The sequence below is a fragment of the Stegodyphus dumicola genome, chromosome 9 (assembly GCF_044657685.1).
Source record: "Stegodyphus dumicola isolate Sdum_Otavi_A_Nest chromosome 9, ASM4465768v1".
In the NCBI taxonomy this organism is placed as follows: Eukaryota; Metazoa; Arthropoda; class Arachnida; order Araneae; family Eresidae; genus Stegodyphus; species Stegodyphus dumicola.
The window spans coordinates 83,024,945-83,046,783 of NC_140776.1; the positions used below are offsets into that span (position 1 = coordinate 83,024,945).

A 21,839-nucleotide genomic window follows, 5' to 3' on the forward strand; every position below is an offset into this window, starting at 1 on the left:
CTTTGAAATATTTTATTTAAATCATTGCAAGTAACGACAAAAAGCGGCTAAATATAGTAGCAGAATTTATCAAATATTTTTAATATTATTTACATTGACAGTGTGAAACATGAACATAAGCTTATCCGAGGAAAACGACTTTGCATAAATACCATATTAAGCATGATACAGGAAGTAATAATAGAAGAAACCATGTTTAACCGCTATGAAATGAACAAATGTGCAACATCATGCCATTTAAGATACATCTTTAAATGCTTTTATTTGATGCAGATGAATAGTTTCTTTCTAATAATCATAATTTAATATAAAGTACTAGAAAGGATATTATCCAAAATATGATAGCAAATGCTCTTTTAAAATACTCAAAAAAAGATTAGAACTAAAAATACTGAAATAAAAAGATGTAGCAAAGCATAATGAAAAGCATACACCAGGAAAATATTAGTACAAGATATACTAGAGATAATTACGATTTTTGATACTGGATGAAAAATGATTTAAGGTAACATGAGTATGTTTTAAAGGTATCAAGAATTATACGTTTCAAAAAGTACGGAAAGCGTTTGAAAGTGAAATGATTACAACTTGATCCGTCTGAAGCAGCGAATAAGAAAGAAAATGTTATTATTCATGCACGCAGGAATACATCACAAATGCAAGTACATATACAAGCTACGCTAGATCCGAGCTGAAAAGAAGTACAGGGTAAATTTTACTAAAGTTAACTATATAAAATTGAGAAATAGCAATACAAATGTAGGTATGACGCTAATGGATACTATATCAGGGAGGGAAAGAGAAGCTTGTTTTAAATTTAATTAAAAATACTTTGAAACCAAATTAGGATTTTAAATCTAATACTAAGGAAACGTTCTATTCATGCGAGGTATAGAGTTAAAGGTAGTTGTATATAAGGCTAGGTAACAGACGTCACTTTCCTTTAATCTCCTCTGAGAATTAAAATTCAAGATTAAAAATCAATTGAGAATGGCAAATGGGTTTTATAGTATATGAACGAGATTTTATTTAACTTGTTTTTAACAGGAAAATATTTTTAGTGCAAGAAAGAATAATGTGAAGTACTAGAAAAATATGTGTTTAAGGGCTGTAAAGTAAATATAAATTCCGTAGAAAGATTTATTGTTGTTAAATATAATGTGCAGCAGCTTTCATATTATTGCAATAGCTCTGTTACCTTCAGAAATTAAAAATTCAGAAATTCAGCTTTAAATAGCTCTATTATCTTCAGAAATACCGCTTAAGAATTTGGCAGTATGGGGATATACAGGGTGTCCATAATTAAACTTGAAATTTGCGAGCAATCTTTAGCAAAAACTATGCAGCAGAATTGCATGAAAATTGGGTAATGGCAGAATGAAATGATGGGAATTTTATCAAGAGAAAAAAAATTGAGTTTCAAAAACCACCACTAGATGGCGTTGTGCAATGTAAACTACCGGCATACGCAAATGTGGTAACCATTGTAATTCTGTGCGCGCACAGCAACCCTATAATGATGAAAGAGGCGAACCGCAGTCATACTCGTTTCCAAGTCAAGGAAGATGACGTTAACGTTCCAGGAACGTGCTTTACTGGTGAAATTGTTTTACCAAAGCGGTGACTTTGCTACCGAAACTTTGCAGAAATTTCGGTCTTTGAAGCGGTTACGAGAAGTCCACTTACTAGTCAAGGACTAACAAACATGATTAGGATATTTGAAGTAATGGGGACATTGGGGATTCAGCCAGGAAGGGACGAATGTGTGTTGCAGCACAGGTAGTGGATAATGTAGCGGCGCAAGTGGAGGAAGACAGGTCGCAGGTCTTACGCTACTATCCCTATAAACTGCCGCTAGTGAAGTAGCTCTTACCAGCTGATCTGGATAGTCGACAAACTTTTGTGTTGCGGTTTCTTGCGCGAGTTGAGCTCCAGGATGAATGGCCATGGAACATTTTGTGGACCGACGAGGCCCACAGTCATATGGAAGTTGCGGTTAACACGCACAATTGCTGTATTTGAGCTGCTACGAACCCATATCAATTCCTACAAATTCCATTACACTCTTCGCATGTAACGGTTTGGTGCGGCTTTACTGCAATCTTCATTGCGGGTCCGTTTTTCTGAAGAGCACAGCATCGCAGGGCCTGTGACATGCACCGTCCACGATCAACGATGCGCTTCATTATTAGAGCAATCCGTTACTCCGGCTCTTCAGGCAAAGCGATGTCATATAACCACAGTGTCTATGGAAGTTGATGTTCCCCCACACATCGCCTGTTATGTGGAACAAGTGCTCCGACGCCATTTCGTGATGACAGAATCATCAGCCGTTAATTTCCTACAACTTGGCCTCCAAAATCCCTCGACTTGAATCCTTGCGACTTTTGGCTGTGGGGATACCTCAAGGCCATGGTCTTACGTGATCCCATTACATCTCTATCCGACAAGAAAGCATAGAACGCCATGTGTGTAACATTCCCGAGTTCATGCTGCTTTCAACAGTCGAACATGCGATTTTACGCTTCCAGATGGTAGCAGACAATGGTGGACATCATACTGAGCATGTTTTGAAACTTTTGTGGATTATTTATACGTTCTCAATAAAGCTATGATATGCCACATAGGGGTGGTTTTTGAAACTCATTGTTTTTCCCCCTCGATAAAATTCTCATGATTTCATTCTGTCTTTACTCAATTTTCATGCAATTCCGCTGTATAGGTTTTGCTACAGACTGCTCGCAAATTTCAAGTTTAATTATGGACACTGTGTATATTGTGATTTTTAAATATGATGTGAAGCTGGTGAATATTCACGGATTTTTGATATCTTTAATTTTTAACAGATAGATAAGTTAAAATTTTCAGATTATTGGTTTTAATTTCCGAATTTGTTATTTAAAGTTAAACCTTCTGACAAAAAGCTTTTTTTCTTATAAGCAAGAACTTTCACATTTTTAACTCAAATTAAAAAAATTAATTTAACTCAAATCAAAAAATTTAATAATTCATTATTAAAATTTTAAATTTAAGAGTAGTTAATTAATAGAGAAAATTTAATGCTTTACATCATTTACATTTTTTGAGCCAATAATGATGCATTTTGGAATGAAAAGGATATTGCGATTTATGAAATTAATGGAAACTGAACTATGGTTACCACAAAATTAATAGGTTTTCCAAATCAGAGCAGTAAGAAGTTTTTCTTAATAGTTGCACTTACTTGGAAAATTAGAGGGAAATATAAAATCTAAGTTTGTATGTTTCTAAGTATCGAAAAGTAAATAAAATGAATAAGGTATAAAAATTTGTAATTTATGTTATTATACTATTAATTATAATTTTTGTTTTTGCTATTATACTATATATTTAGAAACATGAAGCATTTGTGCCCTTCTACAAGTTTGTAAAAATTAGTGATGCGTTACACAAATTAACATTAAAATGTATATCAAAATTTTGAATAGTAACGTACGATTTACAAATCATGCTTGGTTTCGATTATGCAACATGCAGTTTGGACGAGGGGACTAAATTATCAGAAATAATTAATTAGGGAAAGTGACTGCTTAATTATTGCTCTGACTCTAGGAACTACTGACGCCCTCTAGCGGGCAGCTCGGCCATTTTGAGAAATACTTACAGGCTGCCACCAGTGGGCGCAACATCCTGTCTATCTTTTCGTTTCGGGTTGTTGAACGAACCTGTAGGGAAGCTAGAAAGAGAGAAACAGAGAAAAGAAAGACAGAAGAAAAATAAGTGGTTGAACAAAACTGAGAGAGTAAAAAATGAATGATAGGGCAGAAAATGCTTATTTAAATAAATAGTTCTGTCTAAATGATTTTTATTTTGCACAGTTAAAATTCAACACAAAAGGAAAAGTGTATAAGTTATGTTTCTTTCTCACTATCATACTGGAAAATTTGGCCATGAATATTATGATTGCTTTCATGCGAATTTAAATATATTCCTAAGTTCTATTTATGATAGGAAATAAAGTGCAATTTTATTTATATTTTTATTTTAGGCCAAGCTTATGACCAAGTGACATTATAATACGTATTAAAAAAAACTGGTTAAGCTCAATTTTCTACAATCTAGTTGTTCACTCTTACGCTAGAGGGCTTCTAAATTTATTTTTCATTGTCCTCTTTGCAACCGTTCATTCATTCGTTCTTCCGCTTCCTTACCGCACTATACCTTGTTACCTTGTACTGATCGTACTTTACCAGATCAGCCATATCGATGAAAACATAGCTGCTTCTTCGGATTGCAGTAAACAATTAATAGCAAGTATTTGTGTGTGTTGGTTACTATTGTGACAGAGTTTCTATTGTAAATTATACTGAAAAGATGTACATCTACATTAGTGTTAACATATATTTAGAAACTTTACATGAAAAAGGGTTAATCAATTATTAAACCCTAATTTATCATTACATTGGCGATTCGCTGTCATTACACTTATTTATTTGGCACTCAGTAGACTACACCATTTCGAGATACCTTTCAGTAGGCTACCTTTTCGAGATTTCATTAAAGTACTTTGTGGTGTATTTTGTGCCAATTTCTTGTGCAGTTTTAAACAATATAACGTACTTTGTTTTAATAATGTTATGTTTCTGAATGATTCGATTCATTCAGACATGTAAAAAAGAACTAATGGTTTAAATTCACGAAAAATATTTTATAGAATGCAGCTCATAGAAAAACGGTTATACTCACGTTGGGGGCGATGGCAGAGGCACCTGGTGAATCTTCCAGGTAGCGACGGACATTGAATTGTGATCGGAGGCGTAGCACCTCCACAGGCACTGGATGAGTGTGGCAGCAGGGACCCTCCTCCTGATCATGTGCTTCTGGCGCTGCTGTTGCTGAACCTTCAGAGCAAATCCTGATCCTAAGATGCCCTAAGAACAGATAACGAAGGTATTAGACATTTCAGATGCTATGAAGGATGAGATTCTAAATGTGCTACTGTAAGAATATTTAATTACGCTCTTTTTTATTAGCAAATGTCATAATTGCATATTTAGCTGAAACCCATAAAAGTTAATGGATTTAACCGCAGATGATAAAAATGATTTTATAATATTTTGATAATCTAAAGAACATCGTTACTTTTATGCAGTGCAAAAATATGTCCAGCAATTAAAAAAAATTGTAGGAAAAATTTAAAAACTGCTTAATCATATCTGTCTCCTAGCAATCAATATATGGGTGAATAATTAAAGCACTCTTGGGAAGAATTAAACTAGGTGAACCATAAAACTCCTCTGGAATTCAATTAAATCAGAATAATCGTAATCTGGAGCAGAAATACTGGTATTGGATGAAGATTCAAAGGATAAGGACGGAAGTTATATACTAAAGTCCCTTATTTACCATTGATAAAGCTTGATTAAGGCAAACATATTTCAATATTAAGTACAAAAAAAAGTAAACAATTAAGAAAATTATAAGAAATAACCCCTATTCGCATCCAAAATAATTCTCATTTTAAATGTTTGTGCATTTATAACATCATAAATATATCTGATAAAACTTAGCTCTTGTTTTGTGTGAATTACGGTTCAATACATTTTCAGAGACAAATGAAAGTTCTTGGATTGTCAGGAGCAAATATGGTTTAAACTATTATTCACATTATTCCATACTAAATATTTTTAATCATTTTGTACAAGTCTTTGGTAGTCCACTCTGTTGAATTCTGCATACAATCTATAAGGTATTTCTCCCGCCTTCTTAACATGCTTTCGTGGTGTAATGGTTACCGCGCTCGACGCGTATTCTAGAGGCCCGTGGTTCGAGTCGCGGCGAGGGCAATGCTCAATTCCGATCTCTCCTACTTCCAAATAACCTAATGTTTCGACAAATGTTTGTGTTTCATGAACTGTAGAATTTCGTAAATAATTTTGCTTCTAAGGCCTTTTTTCATACTTATTTTAATTTTAATTACCACAAAAACATTAATTTTAGTTAAAGAAAATTCTTATTTAAGATGCAGGGTAAAAAGAATGAAACCTAAATATTTATTATTGAATTTCTTCCTTTGGTGGTATGAGAAATAATGTAATTTTCTAAAAATTAAAACAAGCTTTTAACTGTCACGTTAAATGACATGAATTAAACAGTTCATATTTATATTGCCATTGTTAAGACTCCGCCGTGTTTACAAAGATCATTTATAATACAGAGGCTGTTCGCACATTTTTTAGACGATTTTGGTAAGCGGTAATCAAAAATCGTTTGCTGCAAAAGAAGTAATTGCAATTGAACTATGTTTTAAAAGTCAAAATTATCGTCTCTGGCTTGAAAGTTTTGTTTTTATTCAAAATGGCGAATTTAACAAAGCAGTGATTCGAAGGCTACATTTACGCTTTTTCCGAAGAGAAATATGCATACTCCGTTATCCAAAAACGATGTGCGAGTCATGGTTTTGTGATAAAGCGTCGATAGGTAATGTCATCAACAAAAAAAGGAAAAAAAAAAAAAAAAAAAAAAACGTCAAATTGGAGCCTCAAGTGGAACAAAAATTACAAACAAGTATCCAAGGAAAAAACTGACATTTTCGACTATTGCAAAGGTACGTTGTTTAATGCTAAAAGAAAATCCCCCTAGTCAAAGGACAGTTGCAAAATCATTAAAATGCTCGGTGTCCACTGTAAACAAAATGGTAAACGTTGATTTAAATCTTAAGAAAGCGAAAAAACGCAATGTGCATCGTCTTCTTCCAAAGCATATCGCTCGACGCAGGACACGCTGCAGAATTCTATATGAGAAACACTTATCCAAAGAAAAATGGAAAACAATTGTCACAATAGATGAAGCATGGGTGTATTTAAATGACTGTAACAAAAAAAGAGCCATTTATTAACATAAAAGGGGAGGAAAAAATTTAAACACATGGTTCAAAGAATCGAAAGAAAGTTTTTCTAAGGGATTCATGATTGTTGCTGGTTTTTCTTATAATGGCAAGTTAAAAATAAAGAGAGTGCAAAAAATGTCAAGATTAACTCCAAATACCATCGGGAACATATTTTATCTCCAATTTTTCTGAATGAAATACCATCGCTTTACCCACAGTGCCATCAATCTGTGAGACTCCATCAGGACAAAGCTAGCAGTCACACATCAAAATCTCAAAATCCACTGTAAATTTCCTAAAAGAAATGGAACAAAAAACTGGTATCAAGGCCATACCCTTCATTGATATTCCTACTAAATCTCCCGATGTGTCACCTTTGGAATTTTGTGCTTTCGGACTTTTAAAAACTGCATTATCCAAACGTTGTCCCAAAACCCTAACAGGACTCTGGAAAGCTGTTCGGGAGGAATGGGATAGAATATATCTTCTGCCACTTCAAAAGGCATTATTATCCTGGAAGTTGCGGTGTCGAAAGATAGTTCAGAATAAGGGATGTCAAATAGAACATTTAAAACACAAGAATTTTATGTAATTTAGTTTTGTGAATACAATATACATCGTCTAAAAAATGTGCGAACAGCCTCTGTATTTCCTTTTTGAAAACTTCATTTTATACCTTTTTTACGTGTATATGTAGATGAAGTAATTTAATTATATAAAGCTATGATACATTAACATAATACATACAAAGTTTCAACTGAAATTCATACCATATTCAGAATTTACAGGAAAATAAGAAGACTGGCGCAACTTTACATTGAATGACAATTTTATGAGCTGGAATTCAGATCTTTCCCACTTACAAAACTTTGGCAATAGTGCAATACAGCTGCTTCGAGTTTCAAGAGTACTTATATCTAAAAATCAAACATAATCTATTTTTAAATTTCCCCAACGCAGGCGCTCACAGCAGTAAACTGAAAGGGGCTTAAGAAGTTTCCAAAAGTTGCACAGTGCTGTTAGTACTCAGCACTATTCTGCTGCCAACAGGGAAATTTGATTCATATTTGACAGAACACTTGTGCAGACTCCTACATAAACAACTTAACATTCAGAAATGGATGGGAACATTCTTAAATATATCTCAGCAGTGTATTCTCGGAAAGCAAGAACTGTAAGTAAGCTTAATTTATTACTAATTTTCACACATCGCGTTTATTATTGTAATATTGCACTTAGAATTTTATTTTTCGACTTGTAAGTTCGAAAAATAAAAATTGTTTAATTGTTTAATTGCTGGACTTTAAGACTTGTAAGTTTCTAAATTATTCTCAGTTTGCAGTTTTACAAATTTCTATGTATCAAACCTTTAAATGGTTTCCCATAAAAATCCTCTACCTTATTTTCCTTCTTATTAGAAACTACATTTTTAGTAGGTAATAATGACATATAGGATACTAATATATGAAAGAGAACATAATGCCACTTAGAAGTTATAGAAATAGTCAAATTAAAAGATATCTCGCTCATACTGTCGTGTAAGTACCACGCGTTAATTACTGTCAGGCTTCATATAACATTTGTTTCCCGTAAAAAGTTACGTATCTTATTTTATTCATTGTCGGAAGCTAAACTTTATACCAGTTATTGATACCGTATGTATACTAATACAAAAGAAGAGAATATACGTCCCCTAAGGATTTAAAAAGTCGTAGAATAAAACATATGTACGATGTCCATTTACAATAAAAAATATTTTTCTCATCTTCATTAATTCTAATATCTTCAAATTTTAGAAAATATTGAAGCTTGACAAGTTGCTAATATGCGATAAGAGATTGTGACGATATATAGCTTTAAAATAAACTGTACAAATGGTAAAATTAGTGTTCCATGACATGAATTTAAAATTAAAATTTGTTTTTTATTATACTGATTAATGTCAAAGTTTAAAATTTGGAAAATAGTGAAGTTGTGTACGAGGATCAGATGCTACTTACCAGTTTAGAAATAAATGAATTAAAGTGTTCTATGATACTAATTTACAATAAACTGATGATTATCCATATTTTCAGGAAAAGCAAGACTTATTGGTTAAAAAAGTAAATTGATCATACTGTAGTGTGCAGGAAAATGTTGCGATATCAGTTTAGCCTTTATGACTGACGACATCATTAAATTGCGCCCACTTCAAGACTTAAATCACATTCTAAGACCATATCGCGAACTTTTACTAAAGTTACATTAAATGAAATCTTTATTTTCTATAAAATGCTCAGATTTTATTTCCAATTTTAACATTTCTATAGGATAATGATCTTTCGAAATCATTTAAAAATTAACTCACTAAACGTAGCATTTCCAGAATTTTTACAATTCTTAATAATGCGAATAATCAATGAGTGTTAGCTTTTATTTTCACAAGAAAAAGGAATTCAAATACTTTTGCTAATTGATAACAATAACAGGGAAATATTTCTGCATTTTTCATTAGGTAGATAGGTTGAAAATTATTTGTGTTTTAAACAGTAATTTATACTCTGTAATCTAATTTATCTTATCTTCCTAACTATGACTTTTTTTCTTTTGCAGCTGTTTATTTCCACGTTTATTTTCAGGACTGTGGAAAGATAAATTAAGCTTGGCAACAAAGATGGAATCTCTGATGCAGATTACTAAATAGAAATTTTCAGTGGAAGACCGAAAAAAATAAAAATAAGATTCTTGACATTCTAACATCGAAACAACTTAAGAAAGAATAAACGCTCCTAATTTGTATGCGAAAGCAATTATTTTAGGTTAAATACGATCAAATATTCTGAATGTGTCAGAAGAGAACAAGATGAACATATTAATACTATATTTAATTTCATTCTTTTGTCATTTAATCAGGAAGATGTTAAAGAATATAGTTCGAAGCGTAATTTGATCAGGATGTAAAACTGCTTATAAATACAAGAAATTAGCTTTCTCATAAAAGTAAATTAATGTTGCTATTAAAATTAAGGTTAACATCTACTAATATAAGGCACTTAAAGAGTTGAAATTGGAGTTGGAAAGTAAGTATTAAATAAAATAGAATAAATAAATAAAAAAGGTTTTCACAAAAATAAAAGTGTCCCCAATATTTTTAGACACTCGGGATTTTATAGCTCCAATTTCAGTTTCACATAATATTCTGATATTTCAACTTGTAAACAGCAACTTCATTAGAAATAAAATATTTGTCCTAGCCCTTGGTGTTTTACTTAACTGACACCCAATGACACCTAATTCACGATTCTTCAGTACTAACTCTAGGAAAATATATCTCTTGAACATATTTTAAAGAACTATAAAGGGATAATGAAATGCATCTGCAGAGTATTGGCCACAAATAGATATACTTCTCTTAACTTTAGAATTATTAAAACATCCAAGTACTCGTTTAAAAATATTAATCTTTCGAAAATCTTGTTATCTTTGGGAGGGAAAAGTCTATTTACTTTTTGTTATTATTCCCTAATCAACCATTTTTGCCACATATTCATACAATTTTTCTTTAAAAGGGACTTCATGTTCTTTTTAGATATTCCAGTGTCTTGAAAACAGCATTCAGAATCATACTGTAAGGATCTTAAGTTTTACTAACGTTTATTTTATTTTAAATCTTTACTATCACTTCTTATTTTCTACTTCCGGCCAGAATTATAAGCGTTAAGGTTTTTATGCAAAGTTTGTCTGGCGAACGCCAAGTATTTAAGTTGTGGCCTTTTGCCAAGCGAGAGAGAGGAAGCAGTGAGTTCGAAGCAGGCCGCTTACCTTAGAAGTTACGCAGTTGCTTGTTGCCTTCCAGGCCAGAGGTTTTAATCCTCTTGATAAATTTAAACGTATTGTAGTGTTCACAGTCTCTCTACTACATACGCTTCCTGTTATTATAAGGCCAATCTTCCACGTTTATTATTCTAAAAGTAAATTAGAGTTTAGTTTTATTTTTATACTTTTACGTTAGACCCCAAGTAGCGGGTCAGTGTATTCCGAAGTACGGAAGTTATTGTATATAGAGAAAAAATAAAGGGTTTTGTATACCCTTCGTCTGTATCCTGTCTACTTACCACAATTAGTGAACATAGCTTTAGTAAGCTCTCTGTTCCGAGTCAGGTCCTTGTATGTTCCCGAAGAAGGTAAGAAGGAACATTGACCCTGATAGTGGCGCCCAACGAAGAAGAATAACCATGGCCGAGTTTCAAGAAGAACCTGTGCTGCCTGCAGAAACGGCTCAGAATCCAGAAATGCCAGCTGCCGCCCTGGAAGGATTTGGTTACATCGTCCAGACCATGCGCGCTTCGATGAAACCAGAAACAACATTTAATGGAAACTCACCGGTAACCAGTTTTTTGGAAAAATTGGATGACCACTTCATGCTCTACCCCGTGCACGAGTTTCAAAAAGTTACCTTAGCTACCAGCGATTTGAGGGGCCAAGCGCTTAACTGGTTCAAATGTATAGGCAGAAGTCTCTTGGGTCAAGCAGGAAGTCCCACCTATACTTACGAAAATTTCAAGACTGCCCTACTAAAAGCCTTCCCTGTTGTAAGGGATCGTGCGAAATTAGAAACGGAACTTTTCAGTATATATATCAACAAAGAATCGAAAACCTCTCGAGCTTTATTTTAAGAAAAATTCACGTTTTCAAGCTCTTGTATGGAAACCGTCCGGATCCTGAAATAATTCAAGTGATTTTGCCGAGGTTACTGCCCCAAGTGCAAGACTTTATTGAATTAAGAAATCCGACTACACTGGAAAAGTTATTTGAGCTAGCAATCCAGTTTGAAAGTAGAAGAACGGCGGACGTCGAAAGAAGACGCCAATATCAACAGCGAAACCAATTTGATACGCCAAGACTACAGCAAACTCAAGCACACGGCTACGGAGAAAAAGCGAATCAGTGGGCAAGGAAACCCGAGCATTGAAAAACAGCCGGCGAACGTCGACAGTTCAATAGCAACCCAGGAAAAAAGTCTCAAGGCCAGTGGAAAAAGAAGGAAAGCACGGAAAGGAAAAATAATTTAAACTAAAACGGATTTCTGCTGACGGGAGGGTGCGGAAATCCGAAGGCCACGAAAACCCCTCTTACTACAAGTTAAATACAGTAATGGTGAAAAATCTGACTCTTCCGAAGATTGAAGTCTTGGTGAATAATATCCCAGCCACCGCACTCCTGGATACCGGCGCGCAGTGTTCGTGTGTGGCAGAAGATTTCTTTAGGAAGTATTTTCGCAAATACCGCATATATAATGCGGATAATACGACAGTGTTAGCGGCGCAAGGAGAAAAATGTAAGTGCGTAGGTAAAGTACCTTTGTATATCCGTATCAAGGACGAACAAGTAAAGGTGATGTTTTTTATAGTAAAGAATCTGCAAGCACATTTAATTTTAGGAATAGATTTTCTTTCAGAAGCACAAGCTACGCTGGATTTTAATGAAGCGTCTCTTAAGCTGACAATGAAACCAGTTCGTACAGAAAACGCTGAACCGCCGATGTTAAAACTTGACCACCTCTCTAATGACGAGCAAGGAAGAATCCGACAAGTGGTAAGTGAATTTGCTTCGTTATTTAGTGATATTCCAGGATTTACTCAGGTTACTAACCATAGTATTGACACCGGAGATGCAATGCCAGTTCGTCAAAAACCATACCGGTATGATAAGAATAAAGAAAAAATTATAGAATGGCATATTACCGATATGCTACGTAAAACGATCATAACGCCCATCTCAAGTAGTTATGCTAGCCCGGTGGTTTTATGTAAGAAAAATAATGACTATCCTTTGACGCACCCAAAAAGATGGAGATTCGCTATTGATTACCGTAAATTAAACTCCATAACTAAATATCCGGTATATCCGTTACCGATTATAGAAGAAATTCTAAGGAACATAAAATCAACCAAATTTATGACGACTTTAGACTTAACGACTGGTTATTTTCAAATAGGGGTGAGGCCTGAGGACGTGCCTAAGACTGCTTTTATAACCAAGTCTGGCACTTATGCATTTTTGCGTATGCCGTTTGGCCTTTCAGGGGCCCCGGCAACAATTCAGCGATGCATGGACATTGTGTTAAGACCTGTTCTTGGAAAGTCCACATTTATCTATTTAGACGATATCATTATTACTAGTGATAATATCGACCAACATGTACAGGATTTAAGACAGGTGTTTTCTTTATTAAATGAGGCCGGTCTAAAAGTTAATGTCGAAAAGTGCAAATTTGCAGCCCCTGAATTAAAATATTTAGGTTACAAGATATCTCAGAAAGGAATAGAAACAGACGAATCAAAAATAATCGCTCTACAAAAGTATCCGACTCCAAACACGGCAAAGAAGCTCTCTTCTTTTCTAGGACTTTGTTCATATTATAGGTCCTTTATAAAAAATTTTGCAGCTATTGCTGAACCATTGTTAAAATTAATAAGGAAAAAGGCAAGACTCTCGTGGACGGCCGAAGCCAATAGTGCTTTCGAAAAATTAAAACAAGCATTAACGCAAGCCCCTGTGTTGAAATTTCCTGTAAAGGATGAGAATTTAGAAATTTCAGCGGATGCTTCGGATTATGCGGTAGGAGCAGTACTTTCGCAAAATCAGCAGCCCGTGGCATTTTTTAGCCGAACCTTAAATCAAACACAAAGAAACTATTCCGCGACCGAGAGAGAGGCACTTGCAGTTCTGTTAGCAGTGCAAAAGTTCAGAGTCTATTTTGGAAAGGCGCCGATAACAGTGTACTCTGATCATGCGGCGGTAACTAGATTGTACTCAGGGAAAAATTTATCCCCAAGGTTAATAAGATGGGCACTCAAGCTGCAAGAATATAATCTGGTAATCAAGCATACCGCCGGTAAGGAAAATATCGTAGCAGATGCCCTATCAAGAATTAAAATAGATGAACAAGGGAATACCGTAAAGGTGGCAATGCTCACAGCATGTACAATAAATTCCCGAGAAACTGTAATAACTGAACTGGGTAAGGATCCTGAGTTTGGAAGCATTTATGAGTATTTGAAGGATCCTGAAAATTTTAGCCACCAAGATATTGTGGCGATAAGAAATAGGGCGGCCCATTACGAACTAATAGATGGTCTATTATTTTATACAAAAACTACGAATTACAACAACGAATTTCGACCTTTTATCCCAGCTAGTCTTAGATTAAATATCCTGCAGGAGCTCCATGACAGCCCTTTAGCTTCTCATGCTGGTATTCGAAAAACTATCCAACGCGTACGCGAGGCAGTCTACTTTCCTGAACTGCAAAAGTTAACAAGGGCGTGTGTCCAGTCCTGCCCAACATGTCAAGCAGTTAATTATATTAATTTCCGCCCGGCCGGGTTTCTAAATAGTATTAAATCCGAATTTCCAAATGAAATAATTGGCATCGATTTATTGGGCCCTTTCCCAAAAAGTCAGTTAAATAAAAGTCGCTATCTCCTTGTTATGGTTGATCATTTTAGTAAATGGACCGAAATTGTTCCCTTAAAACGAGCCTCCGCGAAAGTAGTTACTGATTCTATTTTAAATAAATATATTTTAAAATAAGGGGCGCCCCTAAAAGTTATATCGGATAATGGTCCTCAATTTGTAAGTAATATATTTGAAGACATGTGCCAAAAACTGGGCATACGTCATTTAAAAATGGTCCCGTATCGGCCGCAATCAAATATAGCGGAACGGGTCAATAGAAATATAGTGAAAATTATGCGTAGTTATGTTAAAAATTTTCATAAAAGCTGGGATAACTATGTCAATGAATTTGCTTTCGCCCTTAGGACCGCAAAACATGATACAACGGGCAAAACTCCTGCTGAGTTATTTCTAGGCAGAAAGATTATAACACCGTTAGATAAATTATTTTATGTGCAACAAAGAGCCCCAGAATTTAAAATGGGTGATATAGAAAAACTAATAAAAGAAGCAAAAAAGAATACGGAAGTAGCACAAAGAAAACAGAAGCTCTATTATGATTTGAAACGACGGGGAGTAACTTATAAAGTATTGGATGAAGTTTTAAAAATTAAGCATTCACTTTCTTCAGCACCAGAAGATAAAACTGCCAAATTTTTTCCACGATTTGAAGGACCATATGTTATAGAAAAAATAACTCACGCTGTAGTAGTGTTAAAAGACAGAAATGGTGAAGCCTGTTCCGCAAACATTGATCAAATCAAGCCCTACTTCGATCGTAATAAAATGCAAATATTTTCAGATCTTTTGCAGGATCCGGCACGGCAGACACCGCAGGCACAAGCTCCACAGGTGGAAAAACGACAAGTACAAGGGCAAGCCAATAAGAGGCAGGAGCAAGTGAAAAGAAAATTGCCCCGCGGAAAAATTGAAGGTAGCAAGAAAAATAAGCCGTTCCACCGTCCAGAAAAGAGAGTTCACGAACACCCCCAGAATGAAGAAGGGAGAAGTACGACGTATGTGAAGAGAACCAGGAGAAATGACGGCAACTATAACCCGGCTCTAAAACGGAAGATCTACTCATCCGACAGGACTCTCCGCAACAAAAGTCGCCGAACTGCGGAAGGGCCATCAGCGGCGGAGGAAAAAGTACAAGGAAAATTTGAACGGCCAGCAACGAGGTCCAAGCAGGAACACGACATAAGTTTCCCGGTTCCGCCAAGACCAGCTGCCATCAAACGGCCAAGACCACAAGCAGAGGAGAAAAAGAAGGTATTCAAGGGTGGCCGAACTGGTGAAAAAAGGAAGCTTCCAGAGGAAGGCACTGAAGTGCGAGCCCGTACAAGAAGGAGGATAAATCACACAACTATCTGCAATACCTTTAAAGACTGGGCCCAGAAAAGGATGTCCGAATATCACAAAGATAAGTAAAATTTTATGTTACATTGCAAACTTAAGTTAATCTTTCATTCTTACTGCAAGTGGCAGATTTCAAGAAGTTTTACCTCATGCGAGGTCTACCTTTATCGCCAAAAGGGCGAGAAATCAGTTGTTACCGATTTTGATATTATGTTTTTCAATTACTCGCGCGTAAAACTAAAGTTGATGTATAATAGCGTTGTGTAAAGACTTAAATATTGTAAAAAGTTATTGTATATATTTTATTTAAAACATTCTAGCAAGAAAGAAGTTTAGTCTGAAAGTGTGGTGTGGTGTATTTAATTATGGCAAAGCACACGAGGGCTATCTGCCTAAAGGGAGGGATGCCTTTCGTGGAGGACTTTCTAAGGGAAACTGGCTCGTATACACGTTACACATGGGGAAAACCACGAAAACGCCCATGCAGCCAGCCCGTTCGCGGGATTCGAACCTCAGACCGAACTACCAGTGTTCAGCGTCTTTACCGCTCGGCCGCTGGTGGGCCATTTAGTCTGAAAGACTTTTTGAAATGTAGTATTTCAATGTAGAAAGAATTGGCACTTGCTTTGAAAAGAATAGAAGTTAACAATGTACTACTAATGTATGTTTTCAAATGTGTAAAATTAACGGCATGTTGATATGTTCTTATATACAATGTGAACTGTTATTTTAAATGTTAAGAAATACCGTGATATGGTAAAAGTGAATGTTAAATTTTTTTTATTCGTGTGACTGTAAAAAGACTAAAAGCATGGCGAATATGTGTTAAAGGTTGAATGATGTAGTTAGGCTCTCTGACGCTACACTTTAGAGTTAGCCACTTTTAGAATAGTACCTCAGGGTTTAGAGTTGAAATTAGGGTGTGTTAAGAGGTCTGGTTATGTTGAATTTTAACACGTTAGTGTTTTGATTGTAGGAGGAAGTGTGGAACACGTAGACAGAAACACATTCGTGTTTGGTGTTCTTTTACAACACATGTCAGAGAGCACGGGGAGAGATAATTAAAATAGTCATGAATGAAATAAGAATGTTAAGAGAAGTATAATTATATATGTTACTTGCCATTTCATTGTGTAACATTTCATTAAACTAGTTTTCCTTCCAGATCTCTGGAAGGAACCAGAATTGAATAAAAGCTCCAGTTTAGATGCAGTACAGATGAAAAACAAGTGTGTATCCTGGGAGCTGCTATTGTAAAAAAAAACAAATTTCTTTCTTTTAAATTTCTAGTTTTTAGCGAAGTATGTTTGTAAAAGATTGGTCTCGCGTTAAATTCTAGAGCTAAAAGTTTTCAACAAGGTCATTTTAGACCTCAGTTTCAAACTAATTAACTCTGGCGGGAAGTATGTAAGGATCTTAAGTTTTACTAACGTTTATTTTATTTTAAATCTTTACTATCACTTCTTATTTTCTACTTCCGGCCAGAATTATAAGCGTTAAGGTTTTTATGCAAAGTTTGTCTGGCGAACGCCAAGTATTTAAGTTGTGGCCTTTTGCCAAGCGAGAGAGAGGAAGCAGTGAGTTCGAAGCAGGCCGCTTACCTTAGAAGTTACGCAGTTGCTTGTTGCCTTCCAGGCCAGAGGTTTTAATCCTCTTGATAAATTTAAACGTATTGTAGTGTTCACAGTCTCTCTACTACATACGCTTCCTGTTATTATAAGGCCAATCTTCCACGTTTATTATTCTAAAAGTAAATTAGAGTTTAGTTTTATTTTTATACTTTTACGTTAGACCCCAAGTAGCGGGTCAGTGTATTCCGAAGTACGGAAGTTATTGTATATAGAGAAAAAATAAAGGGTTTTGTATACCCTTCGTCTGTATCCTGTCTACTTACCACAATTAGTGAACATAGCTTTAGTAAGCTCTCTGTTCCGAGTCAGGTCCTTGTATGTTCCCGAAGAAGGTAAGAAGGAACATTGACCCTGATAATACCTTTAACATAAGAACCAAATTGTTTATTTCCTTTAATTACCATATGACTTTTAACTCAAATTCATTTATTTTCTTGCCTTCCATAAGAGATTTTGCTTCACTAACAATCGCATATAATCCCCTCTCCTCCCAAAAGTGCAATATTATATTACTGTATTTTCTCCTTAGTTTCTTAGCACCAAACTCTGAAAATTTAAAAAATATTTGTGTAACAAATTTCTTCCTCAGTGTATTGAGAGAACAAGCTGACCTAAATTTTAAAATAGATTCATCCCAGTGATACTTAATTTATATCTTATTAACAGAGACAAACTAACAAAGATTCAAGCTACAGGAAAAGGGAAAGGGAAATATCTTATTAGATATCTTAATGCTAATATTACTAAAGATATGTATATATTTGTGGTTTGTCACAAAGAAATAATATTTTGATATTTACGTGTAGTTTATTCAAGACTACTTTTCATTTGTTATCTTCGTATTGTCATTGTGTCCTTCGGATATTAAATTATTTGCATAATTTTCTCTTTTGCATTTTCAGACGATAAAATTAGTGAAAGAAAGGGAAAAGTAAGCGAGGAACTATGGTATATATTATTTACACATCATTATTTCATAAATGAAAAACCATTCGAATTTGCGTGTTGAATCCATTTTAACATGAATAAAAAATAAGCATTAATGGTGATAGAAAGTAACTAAAGTGTGGTAATATGGAAAGACCTTGCACCATGGAATAAACCAACCACGCGAATATTGTTTGAATACAAGCAATATGGATAAAGGAAGCTATGGAGTCCTTAGTTCTAATTTCAATTTGAATGCAGCTTTTGTGCACCTACCAAACTGCGAATTTGCATAAGTCTCTACTATAGTTTTTACTATATTTTGTGTGGTATCTATGTATTACCTTATAAGGTATTTCTCCCGCTTTCTTAGCATGTCTTCGTAATGTAGTGGTCTGGAATACGCTGGGCGCATATTCCAGAGGTCCGTGGTTCGACTCCTCGCGAGGGCGTTGCTCCTTTTCCATCACTCCTGCTTTCAAAAATCTTAATCTCTCTAGAGTGGCGCTGGAACTAAAAGGGTGCTGGATGATGATTCTCCACACGCAGTATTTGGCGATTGGATCCCCTAAATCCCAGTGGCTTTTTAAAAGGGGGAGTATATAAGGTATTACTCCCACCTTTGTAGCATGCCTTCGCAGTGTAGTGATCAGCACTCTGGGCGTGTATTCCAGAGGTCCGTGGCTCAATTTCCGCCGAGGGTGTTGCTCATTTTTCATCACTCCTGCTTCCAAAACATCCTAATGTCTCTACAACCTTCAGTCCCACTTTGAGAACAAACTCTAAACTCATATTATTTCATTTTTAATCTAAGGTATCTCTTTATAGATAACTAAAATCTCAGCTTGGAAGATTGAAGCAGGAGTTAGTAATTTAATTTCAGTTAAAAAATGTTTATCATAAATACTTAGGAGGCAGCCAAGTTACCAGTGCCAAAATTTGAACTATTAGTGAATATCTTCATTAGAGTAGCTTCAGATAATAATGTTTTACGACCATACATTCAATTAAAGTTGGAGGACAACGAAATTTCAATACATATTTTTCTATCTCTAAATGACTGATCTACAGACCAGCAAGTTTAATATCTTTTTCATATTTCTTAATAACTTTGACTACACATTAAGTTGCAATCCCAGGGAAAGTTAACATCTCAACGTCATTAAGGCATTCATGGAAATATCTAATAGCATTTAGTAATTGCAAGAAGTATACTTATGTTGCATTTGCAATAATTTATTTCTCATCCTCATGCTCTGACGCGCATCTCATGTATATGTGAAAATTCTTAAAATAACATTCTTTTCGAGATTTATTTAGTAATCTCCAACTAAGTACTGTGATTTATATTTTTAATTTCAACATTTATATTTAATTTTAGTATTTTCATAGACTTAGATCACACATGTTCACTTATGCAAATTTACAGCATGCAAAAAATGATTTAAAAAGTACAATTCTTTCCTTGAGGAATGAAAGTTGAAGTGTCGGTGGGACATTCAGACTTATTGTCACGACTTAAATTCTAAGTAAAATAATGCTAACTCAAAAAGAGTTTAAAATAAATCTTTTTTTTTTAGTCTTCAGCCTGATGGTTACACAACTTGTGTAATAACAGAAAATCAAGTCTCCTTACCTAACGGAAATTCAGAGACAAAACCTTAAATGCACTGCTGTGTATTAAAACTGCTATATCATGAAACCAGCATGCAACGAATATCACATTTGTATAAACGCTATTACATGTTGGGGTATGAAAATGATCAGTACTCTAGCGCATGCTCATAAAACAGGTATTATTAATGCCATCTGAATTTTGCATAAATAGGGAGATTACACAGCCAATTTATCATTTGAAAATCGTATTTGAACATTGATTGTTTGAGTAAAAGTCGTGTTATTCCTCGTATAAGAAGCAGAAATTCCTACCAACATGTATTGGAATTTGATTCCAGCAGGACTGTGGTGTATCAGGAAAGCAGTTTATCATTCCATAACACTGCTGCCCTTGTTGGTCGACGTCCCATAATTGTCAAGTGAATATGAAATCGATGGGTCCAGGAGGCCCATGCTGGACACCATGAGCGATCTCAGCGGCCCGGAGGCACTAATCCCCGATAGGAGAGTCATGCTGATCCTCTTGGCCTTACGAGATAGCCCATCCACGTCGCGTACCCTAAGTGAGGAGCTTGTCTTGTGTGCAGAAGGACAAATGAACATGAACAGTACAACGACGCCTGCAGCTTCAGAGACTGTCAGCACGACGACCATTGTTACGGTTTTCTTTTATGCAGCAGCACAGACAAACGCATCTAGAGGGGTGTGATGAACGGTAGCACTGGACACAAAAGTGACATTACGTCAATTTTTCAGACGAATTCCGGTTCTACGTATTGAATAATGATAGATATATCGGTATGTGGAGGTACCGAGAACAAACATTCACAGCTTGTATTTGCCAATGTCATATGGACCCAATACCTGACGTGCTGGTACGGGGCGCCATTATGTATGCATCCTTGATATCCGATAATATGGACAATCGCGATTACATTTCTGACATGTTAAGACTTGAGGCTGTGTACTGTCTTCGAGGTCTGTGTGATGCCATCTTCAACAAGATATGCAAGACCGCATCTTGTCCGTGCTGTCATGATCTTCCTCGATACCGACGGTGTATGACTGACAACCAATACGTTCTCCAGATCACTCACCCGTTGTCTACAAAACGTGTTATTTAAGTAATTCGAGAGGTTACTGTATATAAATAATATTATAATATTTTTTCTATGATGATCAAAATACCACGGTTGATAAAGCGATTATGTATGCATCCCTGATATCCGGTAATATGGACAATCGTGATTACATTTCTGACATGTTAAGACTTGAGGCTGTGTACTGTCTTCGAGGTCTGCACATATAAAGCATATAAAGAAAAGTGATGTGAAGCATATAAAGAAAACAAGATATTATTTTATAAGCGAGTGGCTGCGATTGATAATACTGACATAGAGTTGAAGGCGCATGGAATGAAGTACATGTATCTGTGATCCACGTTCCCTTAGACTCAATGTCTAGCCGAATTACAGCCACTGTTGCTTTGTTGCTGACAAAGGTAGATGAAAATTCAGAATTTCTCGAAAACTGAATGTATGTAGAAATTAAAAATTCTTAAAACAAAACCTTTTGTAAAAACATTCGTAATTCCTATAACTTGGAAATATTCAATAAATAGTATTATGCACTATGTGTACACCAAACCATCTTTAAATTATCTTCCTTCCATTATACTGTATAAATATATGTATATTCAAAATAAATTTATATAATATTTTATTTATTTTATAAATAATTAAAATTCTGACTCATTTTTTTTTCTTTCTTGCTTTTAAATTGAATTTGTGTTCCTTGGAGATAGTATATGGAAAGTTTTCTTATTATAAATTTTTTATGTACTACATATATAATAAATAAAATCCTCTTGTTTGCTTTCCTTCCTGGTGTAGCATCATTAAGCATATAAAGAAAACAAGAAATGTAGGCGGTTGCTAACATCTCTAAGAACAGTTCGTATAAAGTTATGAATGCAGCACTAATATTTGCAGCAACGA

General features: G+C 35.0%; 1 protein-coding gene across 3 annotated transcripts in view; it reads right to left on the bottom strand.

Annotated features, from left to right (window-relative positions):
* The window catches only part of LOC118200294 (potassium voltage-gated channel subfamily KQT member 1-like), a 640,573-nt gene that overhangs the window by 31,983 nt on the left and 586,751 nt on the right, over positions 1–21,839 (bottom strand). For 2 of the 3 annotated variants that reach the window (XM_085823702.1, XM_085823700.1), the window contains 2 exons: positions 4,726–4,910; positions 3,644–3,715 (listed from right to left, as the gene is read on the bottom strand). In XM_085823702.1, the coding sequence (XP_085679828.1) occupies positions 3,644–3,715; positions 4,726–4,910 (257 nt within the window). The remainder of the gene's footprint in view (positions 1–3,643; positions 3,716–4,725; positions 4,911–21,839) is intronic. The other variant, XM_085823701.1, reaches the window with a different exon arrangement.